General features: G+C 37.8%; 1 protein-coding gene, 1 long non-coding RNA gene, 1 other non-coding gene and 1 pseudogene across 3 annotated transcripts; 2 read left to right on the forward strand and 2 right to left on the reverse strand.

Annotated features, from left to right (window-relative positions):
- The first annotated feature begins 963 nt into the window (after positions 1–963).
- Positions 964–6432, forward strand: LOC148723082 (uncharacterized). Its single transcript, XR_015991947.1, has 4 exons — positions 964–1232; positions 1699–1729; positions 4145–4230; positions 6028–6432. It is a non-coding gene; the product is annotated as an uncharacterized LOC148723082 (long non-coding RNA).
- On the reverse strand, positions 2178–3818 carry LOC148723083 (uncharacterized; annotated as a pseudogene).
- A 1103-nt stretch (positions 6433–7535) lies between the features above and the next one.
- Positions 7536–7608, reverse strand: Trnas-gga (transfer RNA serine (anticodon GGA)). The gene has a single exon. It is a non-coding gene; the product is annotated as a tRNA-Ser (tRNA).
- An 11036-nt stretch (positions 7609–18644) lies between these two features.
- LOC148723085 (uncharacterized) lies at positions 18645–20677 on the forward strand. Its single transcript, XM_088733779.1, has 2 exons — positions 18645–19302; positions 19635–20677. The coding sequence occupies exons 1-2, from the start codon at positions 19120–19122 to the stop codon at positions 19797–19799; spliced, it is 348 nt and encodes a 115-aa protein (XP_088589905.1). The 5' UTR covers positions 18645–19119; the 3' UTR covers positions 19800–20677.
- Positions 20678–22683: the final 2006 nt, after the last annotated feature.

Genomic DNA, 22683 nt, shown 5'->3' on the forward strand with positions numbered 1-22683 from the left:
AAAAAACCATTCGCACAATTTTTCCATGATGGAAAGGACGTAATGAGTCACATCAAGTCACTCTGACACTTGTTTCTTCGAAACGAAATAAAGTCACACACTGTGTTAAGCTAGAACTTACGCAGTGATTAGTTCGACTACCTTAATAAAGGTCTTATTCGTTACTGGTGTGGGAGGCCGAGTCAGTTTCACCGCTCATTTGAATTACAAATACTGGTTGCTTTCCTCAAGAAAAGGTGGAACTACATGTTTAAAAATAGGGTCGAACAGGGGTTCTATGAGCTCATTTTGCTTCTATCATTGATCATCGCTTGGTCTAGTGGTACAGAGCAGCTGATGCACTAAGATCATTTTTAAAACTTGTGGTAATTTGCTTTTTTTTATAAATGAATTGTTTTCTTGAAACATGGACTGAAAATAATGGATTCGAATTTGAAACACGCCATTTTCGAAAGGAACTTCGACAGAAAATTTTAAAACTGTAAGCAATAGTGGTTATCGTTCACTTATTTTCAAAGTTAAAAGGGATTCTGTTTCGGGAAAGTTCCATCCTACATTTCTTGGGTTTATGGAAGCCGGTTTGATTTTGCAAAAAATCGCTCTTAAAATCGGTCTTCATACTAAAAATGTCGGTTTTTTTCTTCGTTTTCAGAGGCTCAGGGATAGTCCTTATACTTTCTAAAATTGAACTTCCTATTTTTAAGTTTGAATTAAAGATAAATCCTTCTTCTTCAAAAACCCACTCTTGGGTTTCTGACTTATTGCTTTTGATTATTGAAAAAGCGAGTTTTATCAACACTGCTTCGCTAGTTTCGGCCTTTTTATTCCCTCATTCTGGGCTCTTCAAGGCCCGATTGCATTCAAATCTCCCGCTTCAGTGTTCATGAATAATTGATGATGTCGAGGCATTCTGTGCGATGACTCATTCATCTTTTATTGTTTTTAAATTAGACCGTACCGTGTTGTTCGAAAACACAAACGTTAAAACGGGTATTACAATTTGACACATTTGAAGCTGCGGTTTAAGTCAATGTCATTAGTCCTCGGCGATTTATGACTTATCTATAAAAGGGAAAAATCATTAGGGATATTTTCAAAGCTTTGTTTCGCAATTTTTTATTTTGCTTGAAACCAACTGCAAATAGAAGGCATATTAAAATTTTGAAATGTTTTTTTCAGTACGCCCATGGGTGAGACGCCGATGTCGAACTCTATCAACTTATCCCCTGGAAGTAAGACTGATTTCGTAGGTTTTATACGTACCTTAATGAGTATCAACCTACGCACTCTGGTATATGACAGTTTAAGTTGTTCTAATCAACATGGTACAATTTACGTATGATGCACGATCCTTCGCAGTAGATAGCGATATTTATGCAATAGCAAGAATCAGACCCGGAAAAAATCAGGCCTTCTCCCAGTTGGCTTGTTAGCTCAATTGGTAGAGCGCTGCACTAGTATCGCAGAGGTGAGTGGTTCGAATCCCGTACAGGGCGGATTTTTTTCAGGTCTGATTTTCGCTATTGCATAAATAGCGCTATCTACTGCGAAGGATCGTGCATCATACGTATTTAATACCGCAGTTCAAAATATATGAACTTCATTTATCCATGGTACAATTTATTGAAATCATTTCTACCAAAATAGTCCGGTATTTGTAACGACAAAACAAGTGATTACTTAATACTGTCTCCACAGCAATGACGTGTTATTATTAGAGTCATTTTCTGTAAGTTTAGCTTTAATTTTTTTTTTCTTTCTTTTTATCATTCAATAATTCTTTTGAAGATTGGAAACGAAGAGAGTTCACCAGTCTTCTCTTTCCTTTGTTTCCTCATGATTTTGCTCTAATATCTTTACGCTTAGGGTCTTAACTTGCTTGATCAACGCGGGCGTATACTGTCTGGGACTGTTCTTTGACAAGGTTGGCGTAGTTTTCCCGGGAGGGGACCAGATCTGCCTACACAAGACCGCGGTAGGGAGGGGGCATCTAGATCAAACATTAAACGCTAGCGATACTGAATAACGATAGCAACGTAGTGTGTGTAAAAGAACAACAACAACAACAAAAATAACAACAACAACAAAAACAGACAAACGAACAAAACATAAATGATATGATCACAATAAGATAAGATGACCCGGTCAGTTGTGTCTTATTTTGCTTTTGATCAACATTTTACTTTCTTTTGTTTCATTTGCTTCCTTTTGCTTTTGTTTTGTTTTGTTTCTTATTTTTGCCCGTTTGTTTCTTTGTTAGTTTTTATTTACATATTTACTATGTCTCAAAGTAATCTTGAGGTAAATCTCAGTGTTCCAATTTGGTTCTACCTTGATTTGTACTTTACCGTGCACTGTACGAACCGTTTTCTGACGGTGACTGTCATAAGCCGTATATTTTGGTTACGAAAGGCGAAAAAAGATCAAATTTAACGAGTTTTGACGCATAATAAACAATTCATCAACGCCGCTTTCTCGAGTCGTACTGGTGGATTATGGCCTTCAGTTGTACGGTGCTTTTGTTTTTGCTCAGTTCGTAATCCCACTCAGCATAATTTTCTTTTTTTCCCAGTACGGCCCTCACGGTTGGTTTGTAAGAAGTATAACTTTAGTATTTTTCAGAGGATACTAAAAAACTTTGTCCATTTACCATGCTCTAGCTAGCTGCGCGCCGAACTATAATCTTTATATATAAATCGAGGAAGTAAATTTATCAAGATTACTTTTTTAAGTCAAACAGCGCTGAAGTTCGTAGTCACGGTAACAGGTAATCATGAAGACAATTCTTGCTCGGTTAGGTGAAATATTTTTACCTATGGCGGTTTCCTCTTCTTTTTCGTCTTGACAACAACTGCATACAAGTAATCTGTACTCTTGCCAGTCTTGGGTGTCTCGTTTATGGCGGTCTTTGTATTGACTTCGAGCCCTATAAATGACGTCCGGTCACCAGGTAACCAGCTAGTTCCTTTCCGAGGGTGATTCGGAAGATTTTTTAGGGCGCCTGCTTCAGAACTGACTTTGCCTTTTCCTTTTTTGTAAACATAACCCTTGTTTCCTTCATTTTCATCGCAGGAACTGCTTGGCTGCTCTATTCCTTTTTTATCACTCACCACCAGTGTGTTTCTTCGTTCTCACTCCTGAAGATCTGAAAATCCCTCACTTACTGACCTCGACTTTCGCTGAGTCTCATCTATGTTATCATACTCGCACTCTTTGCAGTCGCTCACTGTCTCTAGGTTGCCAGCTCGGATTCCATGTTTGAAAGGGTTAAGTGAACAGTAAATTCAGTGAAGCTCTGCGTTTTTTGAACAAGCACACGGTCGAAGGATGTCTGTTCAGAGTTCAAAGGCTTCTCGTAGGTGCATATGACACGATCTTGGTCTAAGCATCATCTATGACAAAGGAAATTAGAATTTAATTTCTCTGAATACTGTTTTCAGGGCTCAGCAATCTAATAATTACGTATTCAGCCTTTGTTAAATCAGTTCATGTTGTCACTGTACTGGACATCCTGTTTCTACTAAATCTTATCAGTTCCGACCATACGTTAATCTCAGAACCTATCTTTTTTTAGGAGGGTCATCACACGCAAAGATTACTACCGTGGATATCTGCAACTCTAAAACGATTTTTCGTTGTCGAGGGGTCAGGTGACACCCAGCCAAAACGATATGCCGAAGTGCATTACATTCCCCTCTCCGTTTGATAAATTTGTTGCTTTGCTTATTTTTCCTTTTGGATTCAAATACTATAATAGCTTCCGGTACAGCGGTTTGCTTAACATAACTGAGAGTCGCAAAGCGAACCTTTTCTGCCATTATGCCCATTACACGTAATAAGAAAAAATGATAGAAATGTGGTTATACTAATTGTGAATTGTAGCCAGTACTGTTAAAAAGGGCTCAATACACATTTGTGTAGAGCGGTATATAACATTAAGTGACTAAAAGCAAACACACATGATTCGCTGCAACTCCGAGTCTCGTGCGTTAAGCACTCATCAGACAGATTTAATCTTAACGCACGAAACTCAGAGTTGCAGCGAATCATGTGTGTTTCCTTCTAGTCACTTAATGTTAGAAATGCGGTTAAAATAAATCAGTAATCAAGCGTCAACTTACTTAATGTAATATCATTTTCACAGTAATTCCCGAACATCGAGTCACCAGTTAATTTTCACCATTGTCGTTGTTGTTAGCGTTGACAAAAAAGGAAAAATAATTAGGAAAGGTAGGTCTGATATTTTTTAAGGATTGCCATAAAAATGAACAATACAATAAAGCATGGCAAACTGCTGCAATTATTTGAGATTTATGTACAGGGTTGTAATGGGGATGGTATGTACATGTTGTTATAATTATGCACAGTTGGTTGATAATATGTATCACTTAAGGTAAAGAGTAAAGGAAATGTCAAATATATAAAGACAGATGAAAAAGAAGTTTTCTCCACGAGAAACAAAAAGCTTGACGAGGACCAATTGAGAGCACAATGCAAGACGCTTACAGTGTTTACGATGGCTCCGATGTCTTCGAAAGAAAATTAATCCAAAAGCGATTACAAGGATCAGGATAAAAATGACCAGTGGCACCACTACTATTACAACCCCATTAGGCTTGCTGGTATGCACATCGTCTGCCAAGGGATATTCAATGACGGTATTCCCTAACGTAATCCCTTTCTAGATATATACATAAAAAGGCTGTTTCAGATAAGGCATGGAGCCAAAAGTTTCGATTCAACGCTTTAAAAATGATATGACTCTATTTATCTTACCTCAAGTTATACCTTTTCTTTGCCTTCCCCTGTATCTTCGTCTGATTTTTTTCCCTTTTTACCGAAAGAGGTGAAAGCTAGCATATATTATCTTAGATCTTGCTTAACAGTGATAATTGACTTACACTGGTATTTAAAACCTTCTGTAGAAAGATCAGTTGTGGGTTTGTGTTTTAGAGCCGACGATGGTTAGTTATTCACTGTTAGCATATTCAATAAAAATTCAGCCTTTTACTCAACTTTAGAGATATAAAAATACTCTAAATTCAATTTGATGATAATGGTGATGACGGTGGTGGTAAATAACAAGAAAACAGCAAAAAGGAAAGAACTCATGGAAAATACAAAGATGGTTGTAACTTTTTGTTTATGTGTTTGTATGGTTTGCTTGCTCCTTTTGTATATAGCTACACGTACAAATTTAAATTCAAGGAGCTGTTAGGTGTTTCGAGGAGTTCGTCGTGGGAAGTTATGACATTTTCTTTTTGTTTTGTTTTAAACCTACATGTAGAATTGATTCGTTTAGATGTATTTTTCGGATACGTCCTGCCCACAGTTACCTAATTGGTGAACGCTGTTACCTTTGCTGATTGTTCTGTTTTGAAGAGGAATTAAGAAAACTCACGAATTATTATGATGTGATCATTGCCTATCCATTTTTAAGGGAAGCGCAGAGCGCTACAAATATATATTTAGGAGGTGTGAGAAAAATACATAATAAATAAATGACCCAAAATGACTAGTTTATCTAAAATCTACATTATATTACAATACGATTTCAAACCTTCTGTAGAAAGATCAAACGTGGGTCCGTGTTTTAGGGTGGATAGTGGTTTACTTGAATACAATCCTGTCTTGGTTGCTAACGCAGTCGTTGATAATTCTTTGACCCATGAAGTTTTCGATACCTGGGACACATCAGGCAGCCCTGAAGAGGGACATGGAACCAAAGTCAGTGATTCACTATGAACATTCTTAAATAAGATTGTACTCTTGAAAATTGATGATGCTATTAGTGGTGGTAAAAAATAACAACAACAACAACAACAACGAAAAACAACCGAAGATACGCAAAAGTATGGGTGTAATTTTCTTTTCCTTTTTCTATGGCTGGTTTGTTCCTTTCTATTTACCTACATATGTAAACTTAATTTGGAGTTGCTAAGAGTAATTCGAGGTAAGTAATGCCTCTTTACTTGATTTATACCTACATTCAGCACTGATTCACAGTATCGTTTATATGTTGGGTAGGTCGTGCCTTTGACAGTTATCACGCCAACAGTTACCTGTTCTGGTAGACACCGTCGCCTTCGCGGATTTGTTCTCTCAAGAGAAGTAAGGATATTCACTTATTATTGTAATCTAGTGATTGTCTGTCTATCCTTAAGGGAAGTGTAAAGCAAAGGGAACAGAGCTGTATCTTAATGTTAACAATAAAAAACGCAGATAAATGACGGAATAAACAGCTATATGGCGAAAACACGGTAAAACAAAACAGAAAAAAAAACAAAAAACTCAGAAAATTTTATGAAAATTAGTGCTTATTGGCCGTATAAAAAGATCCATAATCTAGAATTTGCTTTGTGTTATGTCATTTCTTTAGCTATATTCCTCGGTGCATCCGACTTTCAAAAGAAGAACGGAGCCGTAGTACGATTAAACTATCCTTACGACTCAATTTCGTGTAATCTTAACGGGCAAGGGACTAGTACCTCCTCCATCTTTACATTCACATATGAATCCAACCGAACTTTTTGTTATGTTACACCCCATATCTTTATAGCGCCCATAGCTTTCATCCAAATTGTACATCTCCGCACAGTTCTCGCGACCGCTATTGTCGCTAGGCTGTCCCGTTGCCCAGGGCCATTGTGATTTGCTGGACGCATTTGCTGTACTTTTATCACTTAACCATTTCCAGTCTCCTGTTGATGTATCTTTCCTCAAGCATATAAAGTATTCCATGGTTCCAATGTTTCGTATGGTTTCCTTCAGGAATTTCCATTCCTCACCACTCTCAATCGAATCAAGGTTATATCTAAAGCTTTCGCAGTTTGTTCTGCTTTTATCCCAACTGTACAAATAACCATCACTCTCATGGAAAGTGTACCCTGAACCAGCAAAGTTTCTGAGGAGAGCTGAGTGTACAATTCAACAGAGACATACCAAATCACGGCAGAGATGGAGATAAGATTAATCAAACTGCTCTAAGAATTATTATTATCATCATTACTATTATTACTTTATTTTATTCTATTTCATTTTATCATTTTGAAGGGGGAGGGGGGTGGGCTGGCTGCACATCAATATTATAAGTTCCGTTTATTTTTTTTTTAACAAAATAGTTTTCCTAGTAAAATTTAGGTTTATATTGGTGTTGAATGCTGAGCGCTGGAGTGTAGGACAAGTACCGTGCCTGTTGGGTATTACTTTTATTAAATGTTACTTTCAACAACCAAAGCCGGACTATAAAAACTCCCAGTTTTGGGTTTGATTACCCAGAAATTGCTAAGGCGATTATAAATTTATAGTGTTTAATTATAAGTTGTGTCCGAGTGCATTTTGATATCAAACGTGTTATGGACAATATGCGTTCAAGTACAGTCCTAAGTTATCCTGTGTACCGAGAAAATACTGACAGTACATTGGACTTTTGTCAGAGCAAGCATCCTTTGAATTTGAAAGTTTGAAAATCACATATGTGCACTGTGGTGTTAAGGAATGCATGAAAGCGATCTTAGAAATAGTGGAAAAAATTTAGGCCTGTACGGGATTCGAACCCATGACCTCTACGATTCCGGTGCAGTGCTCTACCAACTGAGCTAACAAGCCAACTCGGTGAGCTGATCATCATGTTGGTTCGTAATAAACCCGTACTCATCACTTGACTGCACTTTTACTATTTCTTAATTCGTGTTAATTTCTGCGAAGATCGCTTTCATTCAGTCATACAAAGCATCCGTTATTGTCAGCTTTTAGTTGGATCCGAAAGTTTGGAATGAAAAACAAAACAAGTAAAAAAAAAAAAAAAGCAATGCGCGGCGAAAAGCACCAAAGAAAGAAAATGTTGAGCGTTAAGACGCAGTCTCTCTAAAATCGGCCCAGTACATTTTGGTTCAAAAGAACTGATTTTCCTGTCCATGAATCTGTTTTAGTATAAAAGTAATCGAAAACAGCTTTGTTTCTCAAGATATTGTAAAGTAATTCTCCGGGCGAAAATCACTTCCACACTCGAAGGTCCGTTTTTAATAGCGCCGATCAATAAAAATGGCACAAACTTAAATGCTTGTCTTTCATAAGAACTTTTGTGAGAAAAAAAAATACATAATTTTTTCTCTTTCAAAAAAAATTTTCGGTTTGACACCCACTTTGTTTGTCTTTACCTCTATGACCCTAAATATATTTATCTCGGCCCAGCGTAAAATTACAGCTTCTTCCCCAAGATATTTTTATTCAGACTAAAACAGAGTAGAGGAGTATGGAAATATGAAAATCATTTTTATAATGTGTTGGGGTTTCTGCGAACTTCTAGCATGGCCGGTCAATATAATATGCACCTTTTAGAAAATTCCATCCCATAATGCACAAAAAACAGAGTCAATCATTTATGAAATTATATCAAATGTCTATTTCATTCTATCTTGTTCATTTCTTAAGCAAGGTTTTCCAGGCCGGCCTTTTTTGCTCTCTGTAGATTTTGTGTTATCAAACAAAATTTTCATTTCATGGAACGCACCTACTGATATAGGGAATGGAAATAACAGGGTATGTTGTTAAGTGGCAGGCTGCTGGAATATCCAACACTAAACGAAAAGTAGTTACAGGGAGCAGATTTGCGACACTTTATAACTTAACATCCAACACTTAGTATTACATCTACGCGAGGGCATGTAATGATAAAGGACATGGTTTTTGATCAGTCTCCCTAAATGTGAGAACAAAAGAGTCAAGGGAATACTGACATTAATTTCTATAACAAGGTCCACACACCTTACTGAACTAGGTCCCTCCAAACATCCTATTAGTAGTTCCCCTTACTATCGATCTACCATCCAGTTTTTTATATGTTCGCTCAGAGATTTTATATGGGATCAACTAAATAATCCCCTCATTAATACGATTCTCTTATCCTCTTCACTTTTGTCGAAAGTCAGATTTAGCACTTGATTCTTGAAGCTAGACAAAGTGACATTTTGCACGTTTTTTACACTATAAGATAAGGCTTTAGATACATTGTAATTAGAACCTCGTTGTCGTTTTCGTTCGCGTCATGGACTGGAGTCTAATGTAGTCTTAGGGGGGCTTGAATCCCCCGCTTTTCATTAAACCATGTGTTTTTGGACCGGCCATGTTGTGTTGTTGACTTTGTAGTTACTCCTTAACCGAACTCATTCGCTTCTCTAACTGTCTGCTTGATATTATATTGATACCGTAAAGAGAAGCTCTCTCATAGTAACTGATGGGAGGTAAAGTATTTATACATCTTGTTAGTTGTTTTCCCTTGATATAACCTAACTTCTTAAACTCGTAACCGTTCCTCGAAGTTATGTACAAAGTATAGTAGCGGACTGAGCAGGGCCTTGTTCAGAAGTTAGTCTTTTTGATTTATGGAAACTTGCTAGCTGTGGACATTGTATAACCCACACGTACTTGCGAACTCAGAGACCCTAAACGCTGTGCATGCTCTGCAAATGTATGCTTGTATGTTGACACATAAAAAAAAGCTGTCAATATCCCATCTGGAAACTCGAGTTTTCTCTTCTATTAAAAATTGTGTTTTTCATCAATACACAGCTTTACAGAGTATTTGTATAGTGTTACATCAGGTAACCTATACGCTTCAGCAAGTAGGCAAGACATATCATGATAAGGGCATGTTTGTTAGACCTGTAATCCTGTTGTAAGAGTGGTTCTCATACAGTAGTATTTTATTTTAAATTCACCACATGGCTTTTACAAAACGTCTTAACCTGAATATCATCTTTCCTGGAATAAGTGTCCTTTTTCTAATGAGCAGATACATTGTAATTAGAACCTCGTTGTCGTTTTCGTCCCGTCATAGACTGGAGTCTAATGTAGTTTCAGGAGGGCTCGAACCCCCCGCTTTTCATTAAATCCCACCCCTAGTTCATACCCCTCCTATCCCTCACTCTCTTAAAGAATAGGGATACCAGAAACACCTGTTTCTATTGCCACTTAAATTATAACTTTTAAAGCTTCAATTACAGTAGAATCAGTACAAGGGAATAATTAACACCCTCCCCTTCTTGTTAAAGGGCCCTAATTTCAGTCAGCATCCCTCCTTTCAACCAAAATGTTGAATAGGCACCGAGATGCTTATTCAAGGAGATATCATGGTTTCTTCCCACCAATTTCTACTCTGGAACCTTTAAATAGTGTGCATTAACATACGATGATATTATTTCTCTTCTTGTTGTTAAGGTGACAGTTGATAACATTTGCACTTGTTTTTTTAATTTTTTTTTTTATTTTCAAAGCTCCTTCTGCTGCTACTGAGAACTTTCAAGTCAATTCCAGTTCTTTTCTTGCCTTGGACATATCTTGGGATGCCATTTCTACAGAAAAAACAGAATAGAAAGCTGTTAGGTTACTATATTTACTACAAGGTAATGGGATCTGCATTAGGGTATAACAAAACTGTTGGACCTAATAACCTGTCAGATCGACTAACAGGACATGAGTTTACAACCTATGTTATTCGAATGGCTGGGTACACCGCTGTTGGTGTTGGTTTGTCGACTGGATCTGTGTGGAAACAACCAAAAGAAGGAGGTAAGGGAACTATTCTTACAAGTTTGAGTGAAAAATGTACTTAAGAGGATTCCTCAGTATTTCATTGCGCTTCCTGTCCTGCGCATAAAAATCACGTAATCAGGCAAATAAGCGCTCGCGCATTCCGAGAGCTCGGTATTGTTTTTCAATTAATGGACCCAGCAAAAAGGTACGATGGTCTTAGCTCTTGAACGAGCACAGTGACCTGTACTTTTATATCCTTAATTTTGGTGTACAAATCATCCCGTTTAAACCGAAAAAGTTAAAAAAAAAAAAAACAATGAAGGAAAAAAAATATATCGCTAAAAGTATGTACAAAGCCCGTTAATCGATGAGGCAACGAAAGCAACGACTCGAACGTTTCGAGTCGATGTCGTGCAAAAATTGCGTAATTTTTCCACAAATTACATATCAAATTGTTCAATGCGCTCGAGAATATCTACTTATCGATTTTTTTTGTCAATTGTTACTTTAAAAAACCTTTGCCGCTTCTAGCTACCACAAATTGTACGTTGAACCGATGAAATGACGCCCATGATTACTGCCTGCGCAGGCATAAACAGGGTAAGAGCGGCCAATCATATCTCTTTAACAAGCACGGTGACCTATCTTTTTTATTGTATTTTTCGAAACAGAAATTGGTAACATTTAGGAAAAGTTTAAAAAAAATAGTTTGGTAGCTTTTTCTTTTCTGAGCACTCACCTTAAAAATTGTTTTCATCGGTTAGTTTAACAGCAAATGTTTCATGATGATGATGATTTTTTTTTTCTTGATATTTGAAATCAGTTTGATTTTGAAATCTGCTTTTAAACTAAAAATAATTACTTTGTTATGAATATAAAATATACATACATATACAAATATATGAAGCACACGTTTTTTTTTCTTTTGGTTTGGATACTTGCAGTATTTAAATAACTACTTACAGGGAATATCATGTTTGACTTGTTTTAGCTCCGACAGCTCCCAGAAACCTTAAGTTGACTGTTAAGTGATCCACCTCGATAAAGGCGTCGTAGACTGAGCCCCTGAAGTTTAATTGTGTCTTTAGACGTTATGTGGTGATATACGGCTCAGCAAAAGACGGCTTGAGTAAATGGTTCTATTCCTTTACCACTGATTACTCACTGACCCCGCTGGATGAGTTCATTATTCATTATGTTCAAGTGCACGCTGAAACGTCTGTTTCCGGACCTTCTTCCGATGTTATCTCGGCAAGGACAAAACAGGATGGTTAGTGTTGTACATTAAAGTTATTAGTTATTTTTTCGCTTTGTTTGTTTTGTTTTTGTTTCTTGTTTTGTTCTGTTTTGTTTTGTTTGTTTTTGTTTGCTCTTTTTTTTTTTTTTTTTGCTTTGTTTGAGTTTTTCGTTTGTCAATGGTTACCGGAGGTAGCTACATGCAGCATTGAGTAAATAACTAACAAGTACCCCTTAATACTTTCAATGTTTGCGTCATTTTATGTTACTGGTGTTTACTGTTTTTGGTTATCAAATGTCATCTCCTCGGATAGTTACTGAACGTAAATAAACGCAACAGATGTATAGAACCAAAGTATAAGCACAAGTAAAAGAGAATGAGTTCTGTCTATTCCCTATTTGCTTTTGAGAATGATGACAAATCTATAATATGTCATGCTTAATATTGCTTATCAATTTTCTTAGATTTAATTTATGAGTTGAGTAAAGATGGTAGCTGACATAGATCTCCTAATTCTATTTCTGACTTGCAATTAAAGCTCCCAGCTCTGCTCCAGTCATTGATAGAGAAGAAACAAAAGCCGAGTCACTGAAGTGGAATGAAATTGCAAAGAAGGATCAAAACGGTTTCATATTGGGTTATAAGGCTTTTTACAAATAAAAGAGCCAAAAAAATAATTTCAGGCTGAAAATAACGACAACAACGACAAAAACCACAATCAGGCACGTGAAACCATATACAGAATACTGCATCCAAGTCCAAGGGTCCACAAAAGCTGGGAAGTCACCATTTAGCCCCTGCTTTGATGTTAGGACATTGGACAAAGGTATCTCACCAATGAATTTAGTTTTATTGATTATCATGCTTGAATTCATGAGGTTGTTAGTTATCGAAACTATCACAACGACAACGACAGCAAGATAACTAAATGACTGAATGAGACTTTCTTCGTTGTAAACAACATTCAACTTTAAACAAAACGTTTGTCTACTGTTTCATATAATGTTTTTCTCGAGGTGCAGAAAAGTAATTAGACTGGCACAAGAGGGCCTCTAAACAATCAAAGGCTCTGTGAGCCAACTCGTGAAATGGATAAGCCAATGTAATTTGTGTTGTAAATAGAAATGGGTGTTTGATTTGCATACTAGGGTATGAATCATTAGACTGGTAAATGAAAATTTTGAAGAATATGATGTGAAATTCAATTAGGCTTCAAAGACAGAAAATATGGCCCGATTAGGATTTAGTGTAAGACAATCCCTGTTCCAGATTTTACAGTAAAGGTTTGTGGAAAGAAAGTTCAAAAGGGTGCTGTTTTGTTTATCATAAAACTATTGTTCCAATTTTGAGCTCAGTATTTACTTGTGATGCAAGCATAGGGATAGGCATGTAAAAGCCTATGCGCTCGATGGAACGCTCGGACATAAGGATAAGCATATATGCATTAGATTATCAAAACGTTGCCTTCTTTTTATGCTTATACTGTCTAGTTAAGACTTGGTTGGTATAAGCGTAGGGATAAACATAAACGAAATACTTTCAGGCAATCAGCAAGCACTATACTTCTTGTACCAACCGTGTCTCTATTTTGCATATTTTTTCTTGAACATCAGATGATCATAATGTCTTAAGGAATAATAATCTATACTAGAGTAAACATCCACACATTAAAAAGTGAAACATCAATGTAAACAAACCCTTTCTGTGTCTTAAAAAATAAAGTAAGGTCAACTAAAACTCTTCTGTCTTCCAACGATAATAAATTTAACTTCTCAAGACGAGCTGCATAGCTATCCTTAGTTTTCAAAATAAATTCAGTGGCGCGTCCCTGGACTCCCTCAAGCTTGTCAGTGTTCTTAAGGGCCTATGGGGACCATACCTCAGAGCAGTATTCGAGGTTAGACCTTGAACACTGCTTGTGAAGTGCTTCCCACTTGTGAACCACTTTCCAACGTCTATACAGCTCCAGGAATACCAAACAAGCCTTAAACGAGTCACTTTACGAGCAGCTGGCCGTGAGCGACACTTCAATATCGGACTATTGGCGAGCAGTGACTCGAGTCGGTTGAGCCCGCTATTGAAATAACCAAAACATCAGCGTTTTAAATGTAGAAGTAAAATTTACCTCTCAGGTAAGCGACGTAGGAGGTTCAAATCCGCCGCACTCGAGTAAGTTTTGCGTTTTGCCTAGCTTCCTTTCTTTGTTTTCTTTGTTTGTTTTTTTTTTCTTTTCGTACACAATAATCATTTTCCTGGATATATACATTAAAAAATAGAAGTATTGACACCATGAATGAAATATACGCTGCAGTAGATAAAAGTGTATTCGGGAATTGAGCAAACTTTAATTCACTAATGAAAAACGTATACTTTTTTACTCTTTCAAGATTATCATTGGCCTCATTTTTCACCCCAACACTATTGTTCGTAACAAATGTCACCATTTAGTTTGTTTATCACTCGCCAAAAACTATATCAAATGCATTCAAAAGCCTAAAATATAAAAAGTTTAAAGGAATCGACCAAACGAGCGAGCTAGCGAGCGCCATTCATAATATCTACCTACAACTCGCTCTTGCACATGCGCACAACTCACGAGTTTAAATGGTCAGAAGATCTGCTGCTTTTTTTTTACCATTGTACCCCAAACCATCCTCCTCTCCCCCTCCTCCTAAGCTACATGTACACCCTTGAAGAGAAATCCTGTTTATGAAGAGCTATGGATAATTATTTGAATTTTGAGGCAGTTCGAACTGTAATCCAGGATAATTAAAACACTCGAACGTATTCAAATCCGGAGCTATCATTTTTTGGATAGGTTCAAGTCAACCACTCAATATTCAAGTTCAAGCCGTTTCTTCCCTTTCAATTCTTGTAAAGTGGGGTGCACCAGCTCACCCTAATGGAGAAATAAAAGACTCTGTAATATTTTATGGAACCAGCAAGGATGTACTGAGTAATGAGCGAAAAGTGACTGGAAGCACGCGGGAACGTACTATAAATGGCCTAAACAAGTAGAATACCTACTATGTGAGAGTCTGGGGTAGTACCTCGAAACCTGGATATGTCTCTCAAATCTTCAATGTAAAAACTTTCGAAGATAGTAAGTAAATACCAACGATTCAAGGTTTTCAAGTGTTACTTGTATTTCGGGAAACGTCTGTTGGACCTTTTACCAAATTATTCATGTCGTAAAGCATCGGAATTGTGTGCAGGAGGTTGAGGGTTTATTAAGCTTCCTTCTGATTTTCATGTACGTTCGTTCTGCAAATGGTACACGTAGGGAAACGCTCACATGCGCACTTTATGTGCTTTCACACTGAATATAATTCAACTCATTTAAAAACGTTCCGCGTCTTCATCATGCGATTTATTGCTCTCAAAATATTTGTTATGATTTGTTGAAGTCCCAAGTCAGCCCAGAGATGTCGCTGCGAAACTTGACAAAGGTGAAATTTCTGTTACTGTTACATGGAGGGATCCAAAAGACCGCAATTAAATCGAAGATTTGTACGGTGCGTAGGAGAGATTAAATTTTTTCGTATTATTTTTGTTTTTTGGTTTGTTTTTTTCCAGGTCCACCTCCACCTAAACTTCCTCAAGTTGTCGAAGCTGGCGTCAGAACAACAACAATTACAATTTCTTTATCGCCATCTGATGACATTTACGGAGAGGTTATGTGAGTGCTAGGGAATCTGTTTTTAATCGTCGCTTTTGCAATTTTTTGTCGATGATGGAACAGCCATCACATCATATCTCTGTGGGGAAGAAGGGGCGTGGGGAGAGGGGTTTGGTCGGTTGGGTCACCACAGAGTTTTTAGGGGAGAAAGGAGGGGGACCACAAAAGTTTTACTCCCAAATAGCTGCCAAATAACTTTTACAGAGCCGGCTCATGGGGAAAACAGGTACATTTTGTATCTTGAAACAAGCGGAATCCGCCGATACTTAAATATGCAGACAGAGGGTTCAATTTTTCGAACATTGGCCAAACGTCCCCTAAAAGAAATGATTTTAAAACCGAGGTGCATACCCACAACCAGTTACCTGTTTTGGTTTGTTTGTGCTCTAAAGGTTTCCTCCCTAAAATTCAAAGATCTTGAAGGATGAGTTTAGGTGTGATGCTTTCAATGAATTATTTGAAATATCTCATCATTTAGATTCCATCATCCATCAGATTATAAAGAAAATGATCGGAACTTGCGCAGAGCAACAAGGTGCATCCTCCCTCCCACTCAACATATCAGGGTACAAGGAAGTGCAAGCAAATACTGATGAGTTCTACATTGCAGCCCAATTTGGAAGAGGTAAACTTCCTGCTTAGCTCGTTCTTGGAAATGGAAATACATACGGTGGCTATGAGAATACTCCACTAAAACCAGAAGCGAGATACAAAATTTACATAAGAGGAGTGACCGAACATAACGGGGTAAGCGTAATTTATAAGTTATCACACAACAATAGCCATTCAAGTCACTTTGCCAGTTTGTACATCCTATCCCTTTTTTTTTCATTTCAATTTCAATTTCTCAGTCAAGTCCAACATTCTGTTATATAATAATTTGGATATATCAACAAAGTTGAAATGGTAAATTGGCCACCGTAACGATTACAAAAACTGACGTTTCGAGCGTTAGCCCTTCGTCGGAGCGAAGGGCTAACGCTTGAAACGTCAGCTTTTATAATCGTTACGGTGGCCAATTTACCATTTCAACTTTGTCGCTATATCCAAATTATTTCGTTACTCCCATCGACGCAGCTGTAAACTAGAATTCGTAGTAAAAGACACAATGACAACTCTTAAGGTAAAAATGTATCAGTCAGTCACAAAATGTTTCTTTTCACCATCAAAATCATTTTCACAATGCCAAACGTTGCTACTACTATAGCTAGCGCATGATGAGGCGACCACCCATTGGCAGCAAGTGTCCCGCAAACTGGTGTTGATATTTATTGTAGTAATGATATGATCCGATGAAATTGACGAAGAAAGAAGAGAATGATGAAAAGTCAACTAGATAATAAAGACTCCAGAAATGATTTACATTAACATATCACCAAACCTTTGCAGAAACACTTTCGCCTTCTTCCCACTCTTTTCTGACTATAGACGATCAATCAACCGAGTGCTCTGTTATATGGCTCATGGTAGTGATTGCTCAAGGAGCCATCATTGCGATATTGACAGCAATTGTTGTTTTTGGATTTCTACGGTCAAACACGAGACGCAAAGGTTAGGAAACAGAATAAACTTGGAAATGTTAAATGTGCATGGCTGAGTGTTAAGCTGACTACTTTCGCAGCTGTAGTATCGAGATTAAGGAGGCTGGATATAGTTTTACACTTTTCTGATTCAAGATATTTAAACTAAAATTACGAAGCTTAGCTTTGACAAATCGCAATCACATTTTCCCCTGAAATAAAGATATTATTGAAGAATCAGTATGTTATAAATATATTTAAAAAATTCGTTGCCATGGCAACGTTGCTGGGTTGCAATGTTGGGTCCAAAATTAGACTTGACTTGAATTTTCTTAAAAACTGGACGGTGAATTTATTTTAGATTTTGCATGCGTCCTTTGACTGTCTTGGACTACTTGACTGTTAAGTTTAAAAAAATTATGTGGGAAAGTTTAAGGAAAAGAGGCCTTTTTTAGAGTTCATCTTTAACTTTTTTTCCCTCTAACAGAATTTTTTCGAATCTTTGTAAAACACGCACAGTGCCGTTCAAAGCTAACGCGCAAAAAATTACAAAAATTCACCGAGCGGAAACGGAAATACGTAAGTATAAAAATTCAAATTTCCGAAAATTTCGACTCGACAAGATGGGCAATTGTGCATGCGCAACATTTGTGTCACGCCACGACACTTGCCACGAACGCCACGAGGTTTTGGACGTATTGTTCGCCGAACGTCCTTCGCGCTCTTCTAAAGAGCTTTATTTTGCTAAGAGAGGTTTTCCTTCTGGGTGGATTGCACCTGGAAACGGCTGCTGCTCTATTTGCCTTCAAAGTGTTGGATTATTTTGTACAAAGTGTCGGGATGTTTTTTTCCTCTTGGAGCTGATCGACGCGACGTGGTTGGCGATTTGCTAAGAATGGAGACCAGTGCCTCCTTCCCACCGTTGTTGTAAAGATCTTTTAAGTCATCGTAACACAGACCGCTTTCTGCAATTTTCTGAATGATGTCTTCTTTGAGGAGGAGCCCGTTAACGCCCTGTGAATAGAGCTTGTCTTTGAAAGTTTACATGCGTTCGTGGCTTCCGTCAAGAAATTCCATGTCTTTCAAAGCGAAGGAGGTGGATTTCACATTGCTGCTGTTTACAATGTCAGTGCTTGTTAGCTGCAACGGGGATTGAAAGAGGACACAGTGGAGGGCACGTACATCTTCCAAAGCATCGTTTGCGTTGACATCTTCATAAAAGACAGCTTGATACACAGAATGGAGATTGCTTTTACATGGTTTCGGTCAGAATTGAGAAGAGCATTACCACCTTTGGCGAGTGTTTTGATGAGTGCAAGGCTATCGGCGAAAAACACTTTCTTCGACGATTTTTTTTTACTTGAATTTCCAGCACATCATAGGAGTGTAGGAGTGTCGAACACAGAAGAATTATGGCCACTTAAAATAGTGTGACAATGCGTACTGCTCGAAAGGAAAGTGGTAAAAGATTGAAGACATTCGCTCAGGAGTGTACTGGAACATTCTCTTTGAGTAAAGTTCTCTCTCCATTCACAGTCTTGACAGTGACTTGTTTAATTGCACGAGAAGCGTAGCTGCTGATATTTGCATATAGGTAGCGCCTATTTGGTATTCCGCAAACCAGCCACGATATGGAAAAATAGCTCCGACGATCGCGATCGTGTTTGCAGCCGGATTCACGTGTATTTTGGTCACTTGAGAGTGTGGTAGCTTTCCCTTTTTGAAACACACTACTAATAAAGTGAGAAGAAAGTGTAGGCAACCTACCTAGAAGCGTAAAACATAGTCTATCAAGCAGATGTAAATGATTCTGGCCTAAGCGCGGCGGCTATGTTTTTAATTTTTTGTTATTTTTATTATTATTATTTTTTTTAATGCAACTTTTAAAAGTCCCGGGTAAATTAGAACTTAGTCAGTGCGCGCCAAAGAAGCTATATCCAGCCTCCTTAGAAAAATCACATCTTATGCATTCGATGGAATAAACTAAGAGGAGAGCTAGTAAGTGTCTTCTCAAGGTTACACAAAGCCAAAGCAGTAACGCAGCAGGCTTTCGCATGCGCTATAGCTCGCCGCTGTTTCTAAGTAAGGAAGTACTACAATAGGAGTTTTTATTTTGTCGTAATTTTAATAAACTGTTCTGCTAAACTGGTATGTTGTGTTTTCTCTCAGATTTTGATGATGTCCATTATGATACGGTCCAACAAGACAAAACCAGAAAAGTTCTTCATCCGCAGTCAAATGATATTGTTGCTCAAAAAGAAGGGGATAGCAAGGGGCTGCGAGCAGCTAAAGAAAACTGCCAATATGCTACGTTGGAAGGAATGAAAATGCGGGTAAGAAACAGGATAACTCGACCACTCAACCACTCAAACAGCATTTTATATTTCAATTATCATTTGTGAGAGAGTGTTTTCTGTACTTCAGTAAAAACTTCGAGGTGAGAGAATTAATGCATTGCTGCGAAATGCAGGGGATTTGGACAATTGAACCTCTTTCACTGATACAGCGAATGGTTGTTTAATTGATTCTATTCATGAATAATGTTTAGTACACGGTCCTTAGCAAATTGTAATTTAAAGCTAACAGTGGAGCTCTATATTTGCCATTATTCATGTGTCTTACTTGATTTTCTTTTCTGTTGGTTTGTTTGTTGATTTCCGAACAGGAAAATAGCACAGCTATTTACACATCTTTGACGAAGCCAAAATTCGCGGATGGTCCAATGAAGAATTTGGATGACGAGTTCAAGACGTATTATAACATGCAAACATTTAGCCAGGATAGCGTGAGGGGCCAGAATTATGAAAATATTGAATTTTTGGGAGTCTAGAGCAACTCACACCCAGTTTCTGTAGAGCTAGACGAAAAACCTCGGATATTAATTGCTGATTTTCTCTTGATCATCAATGAACATCGTCTATTTCCGTTTAATTTTATTGCGCACCGTATAGCTGCCTTCCCTTTGGCCCCCTTAGTTATATAGAATAACCGGAAGAAAAAAATTAGTAATGGACCGAGGTTTGTTAATTATGAGCAATAAAAGCTGTGAGAAATTAGAAGCAGAGAAAAGTGGTCAAGTTATGCAGCGATAAATTTTTAGGATAGAGGTTGGATTGGACATCTCCATGAAACGAAGGTGCGTAGGAGTTTCGCCATCTATCTAAGATAATTCTCCGTACAAATGCAGCACAAATCGATTCTTTTGACTGACCATCAATCTCAGAGAGAAAGTTACACTGTCTTTGAAATATCACTCGCAAGGTGAAAAACGCACGGCGTTAATACTGCAGGCTTACAGCTGTGTCACCACAGTGCAGTTGTGCTGAGTAGAGAACAATAGAGAGAATTGTGCCTCCCTATTTGCACCTCACAGCCCGAGCGAAGAGGTTAGCTTGCTGACCACCGTCATAGCATCTATCGGAAAAGATCGAGTCGTACTGAAACTACGGTCAAGAGCTTTTATTTTGCGCTGCCCTTTGTGTCCCTGTCTGAGAAAGTGTTCCAGAGGCTAGAAGTGGTGGTCAGCCGATTCGGCTGAAACTTGGCACAAAAGTTGAGTATGATAATATATTTCAAAAGCCACTTTGGTTCACTTCTCTGAATGTTTTTTCTGGAGTTTCAGGGGGGTCCCACCTGTGGCCTGTGGAGCACCAAAAATTCATCCTTCTAGTTGGCATTTTAAAAGTGCCATAAAACTGTACTGGTAAGTTGTGCTGCCAAACGAATTTGAGCAGTGGCGCCACATTATGGAACAGTTTACCACGCGATATAAGGAACACATAGTCTCTGGGGTTATTTAAACGTAAGATCAATGGCATTCTTTAAGTCTAACGCACGGCATTCACGGAAAACAGCTTTAGTGTTATAGTATGTAGTTTTAATTTTAAATATCTTAGAGTATGTGATATGTATTTTTATAGGCTGATGAATTGATCGTGTCTAAATAAAGATTACAATACAATACAATACAATACCATGAACTTTACTATAGTGGGCCTTTTATTTCATAACTATAACTTAATTTTTCTCAAGTGATTAGACAGAGAGGAGCCTGGGGCTAAAGCTAAGTCAAATTTGAGGTAAAAATCATTACCCAAAACTGCCAGTTTTCAAAAAACCATTACACTAACCTGCCTTCTTGCATAAATTTCATACCAAATCCAGTATGTACTTTAGTGACCCAATTATCAAAATCAATTGAGAAAAATTTGCTTTATTAAGATTTGTTAGGTTTTTGGCACAAACTCTCCATGCCCCTCTAAGGCCAAGCAAAATGGAGTTTTGAGCATAATTCATGCTATTGATAGACCAAATTCTTGATATAAGGCCTTAATTTTGTATTAGGTGAGTGAAAGTGAAACATAAAAGCCAAATCAGTGTCGTTATCTAGAATCACCTCAACTCATAGCTTACAAATGCGCTAAGAGGGCCTCTGATTAGCGCTACAAACACCTAGTGGTTAGCAAAATAAAGTAAAGTAATAAATGAAAACCTTGTACCCATCACAGAGCACAAATGATGATGTTCTGACCTAGATATAACTATGTTTTTTAAAGATGCTTGAATTTTCTCTGATCCATTTTTGCTAGGCCATATTTCCATACGTATCATACTCCAAGCATACAAAGTCTCTATATTTTGTCAGGCCGTTTTTTACTTGAAAATAAAGTGACCTTAGCCCGGCCTTAACCATTAAGCTAAGAATAAAACGATTGTTAAAAGACGATTCACGTCTGGCCTTTGAATAGGCTGAATAGCTCTCGCAAATACACATCACTACGCCAATATGACCAGCTTTCGTGCCGCAGTGAGCACCGTCCTGGCGACTTGTGATCCACCAGAGAACTTAAGTACTTTAGAACTGAATAAATGGAACTATCCAACAAAGAGGGAATCCACAGTCAGAAGAGGTGGATGACAAAAAAATTATTGTTGTTGTTTAAATGAAATATTCCACACGAGACATGCGATGATGCCAATAGGGCCCACCATTTTGGACGTGAGAGTATTAGGATTGGACCGAGTTTCCACCCTTCCCCCTATTCAAGCGTAAATTTTAATGTCCTTATCAGTTATTTAAAGTGTAGCGATGAGAAGTTTCAGGATAATTTTACGATGGCGCTTTCTTCCTTTGGAAGGATAAATGATCATGGCGCTTTCTTCCTTTGGAAGGATAAATGATCATCGCGATATTGACATGACTGTTTGGTTAAAACACAAGTACAACGGGTCAGGTGCATCGGGCGAGAGGAAGACCGGGTGATACCAAAGCTACAAGTACAGGTAATTCAAAATATAAGAAATGGCTCATATACGTGCATAAATGTAGCAGGTGGCTTTTCAAGTGCCACTCTCGCTAAGAGCGGTCCTCTCAACTTCCCGTCCAAAAAAGATTTTCCTTAAATTTTTTTCCCTATGAAGAGGATTTAGGACACACGTTTCAGAAATAGTTTGGTTGCTTTCCAATTCTCTTTTGTATGAAGATTTCAACTTTCGCGAACTCTTTGCCAAGGGAAGATTAGTCAAGGTGTTGCAAAAGAAAAAATTCAGTCAACTACTGTCATCGTGCGAGTTTTTCTACGTTCAAATTATAGGTAGTGCTAATCCTAAGCCTTAGTATTTCGAACCTCTTCTACAGTTAGCAAATTCCTGTGATTACCGCAAGTGATGGTCGATAAACTTGCGTTACTCAAAACTCAGTGAAGGTTGCGTGA

This window comes from Stylophora pistillata, chromosome 9, assembly GCF_964205215.1.
Source record: "Stylophora pistillata chromosome 9, jaStyPist1.2, whole genome shotgun sequence".
NCBI classification, from domain to species: domain Eukaryota; kingdom Metazoa; phylum Cnidaria; class Anthozoa; order Scleractinia; family Pocilloporidae; genus Stylophora; species Stylophora pistillata.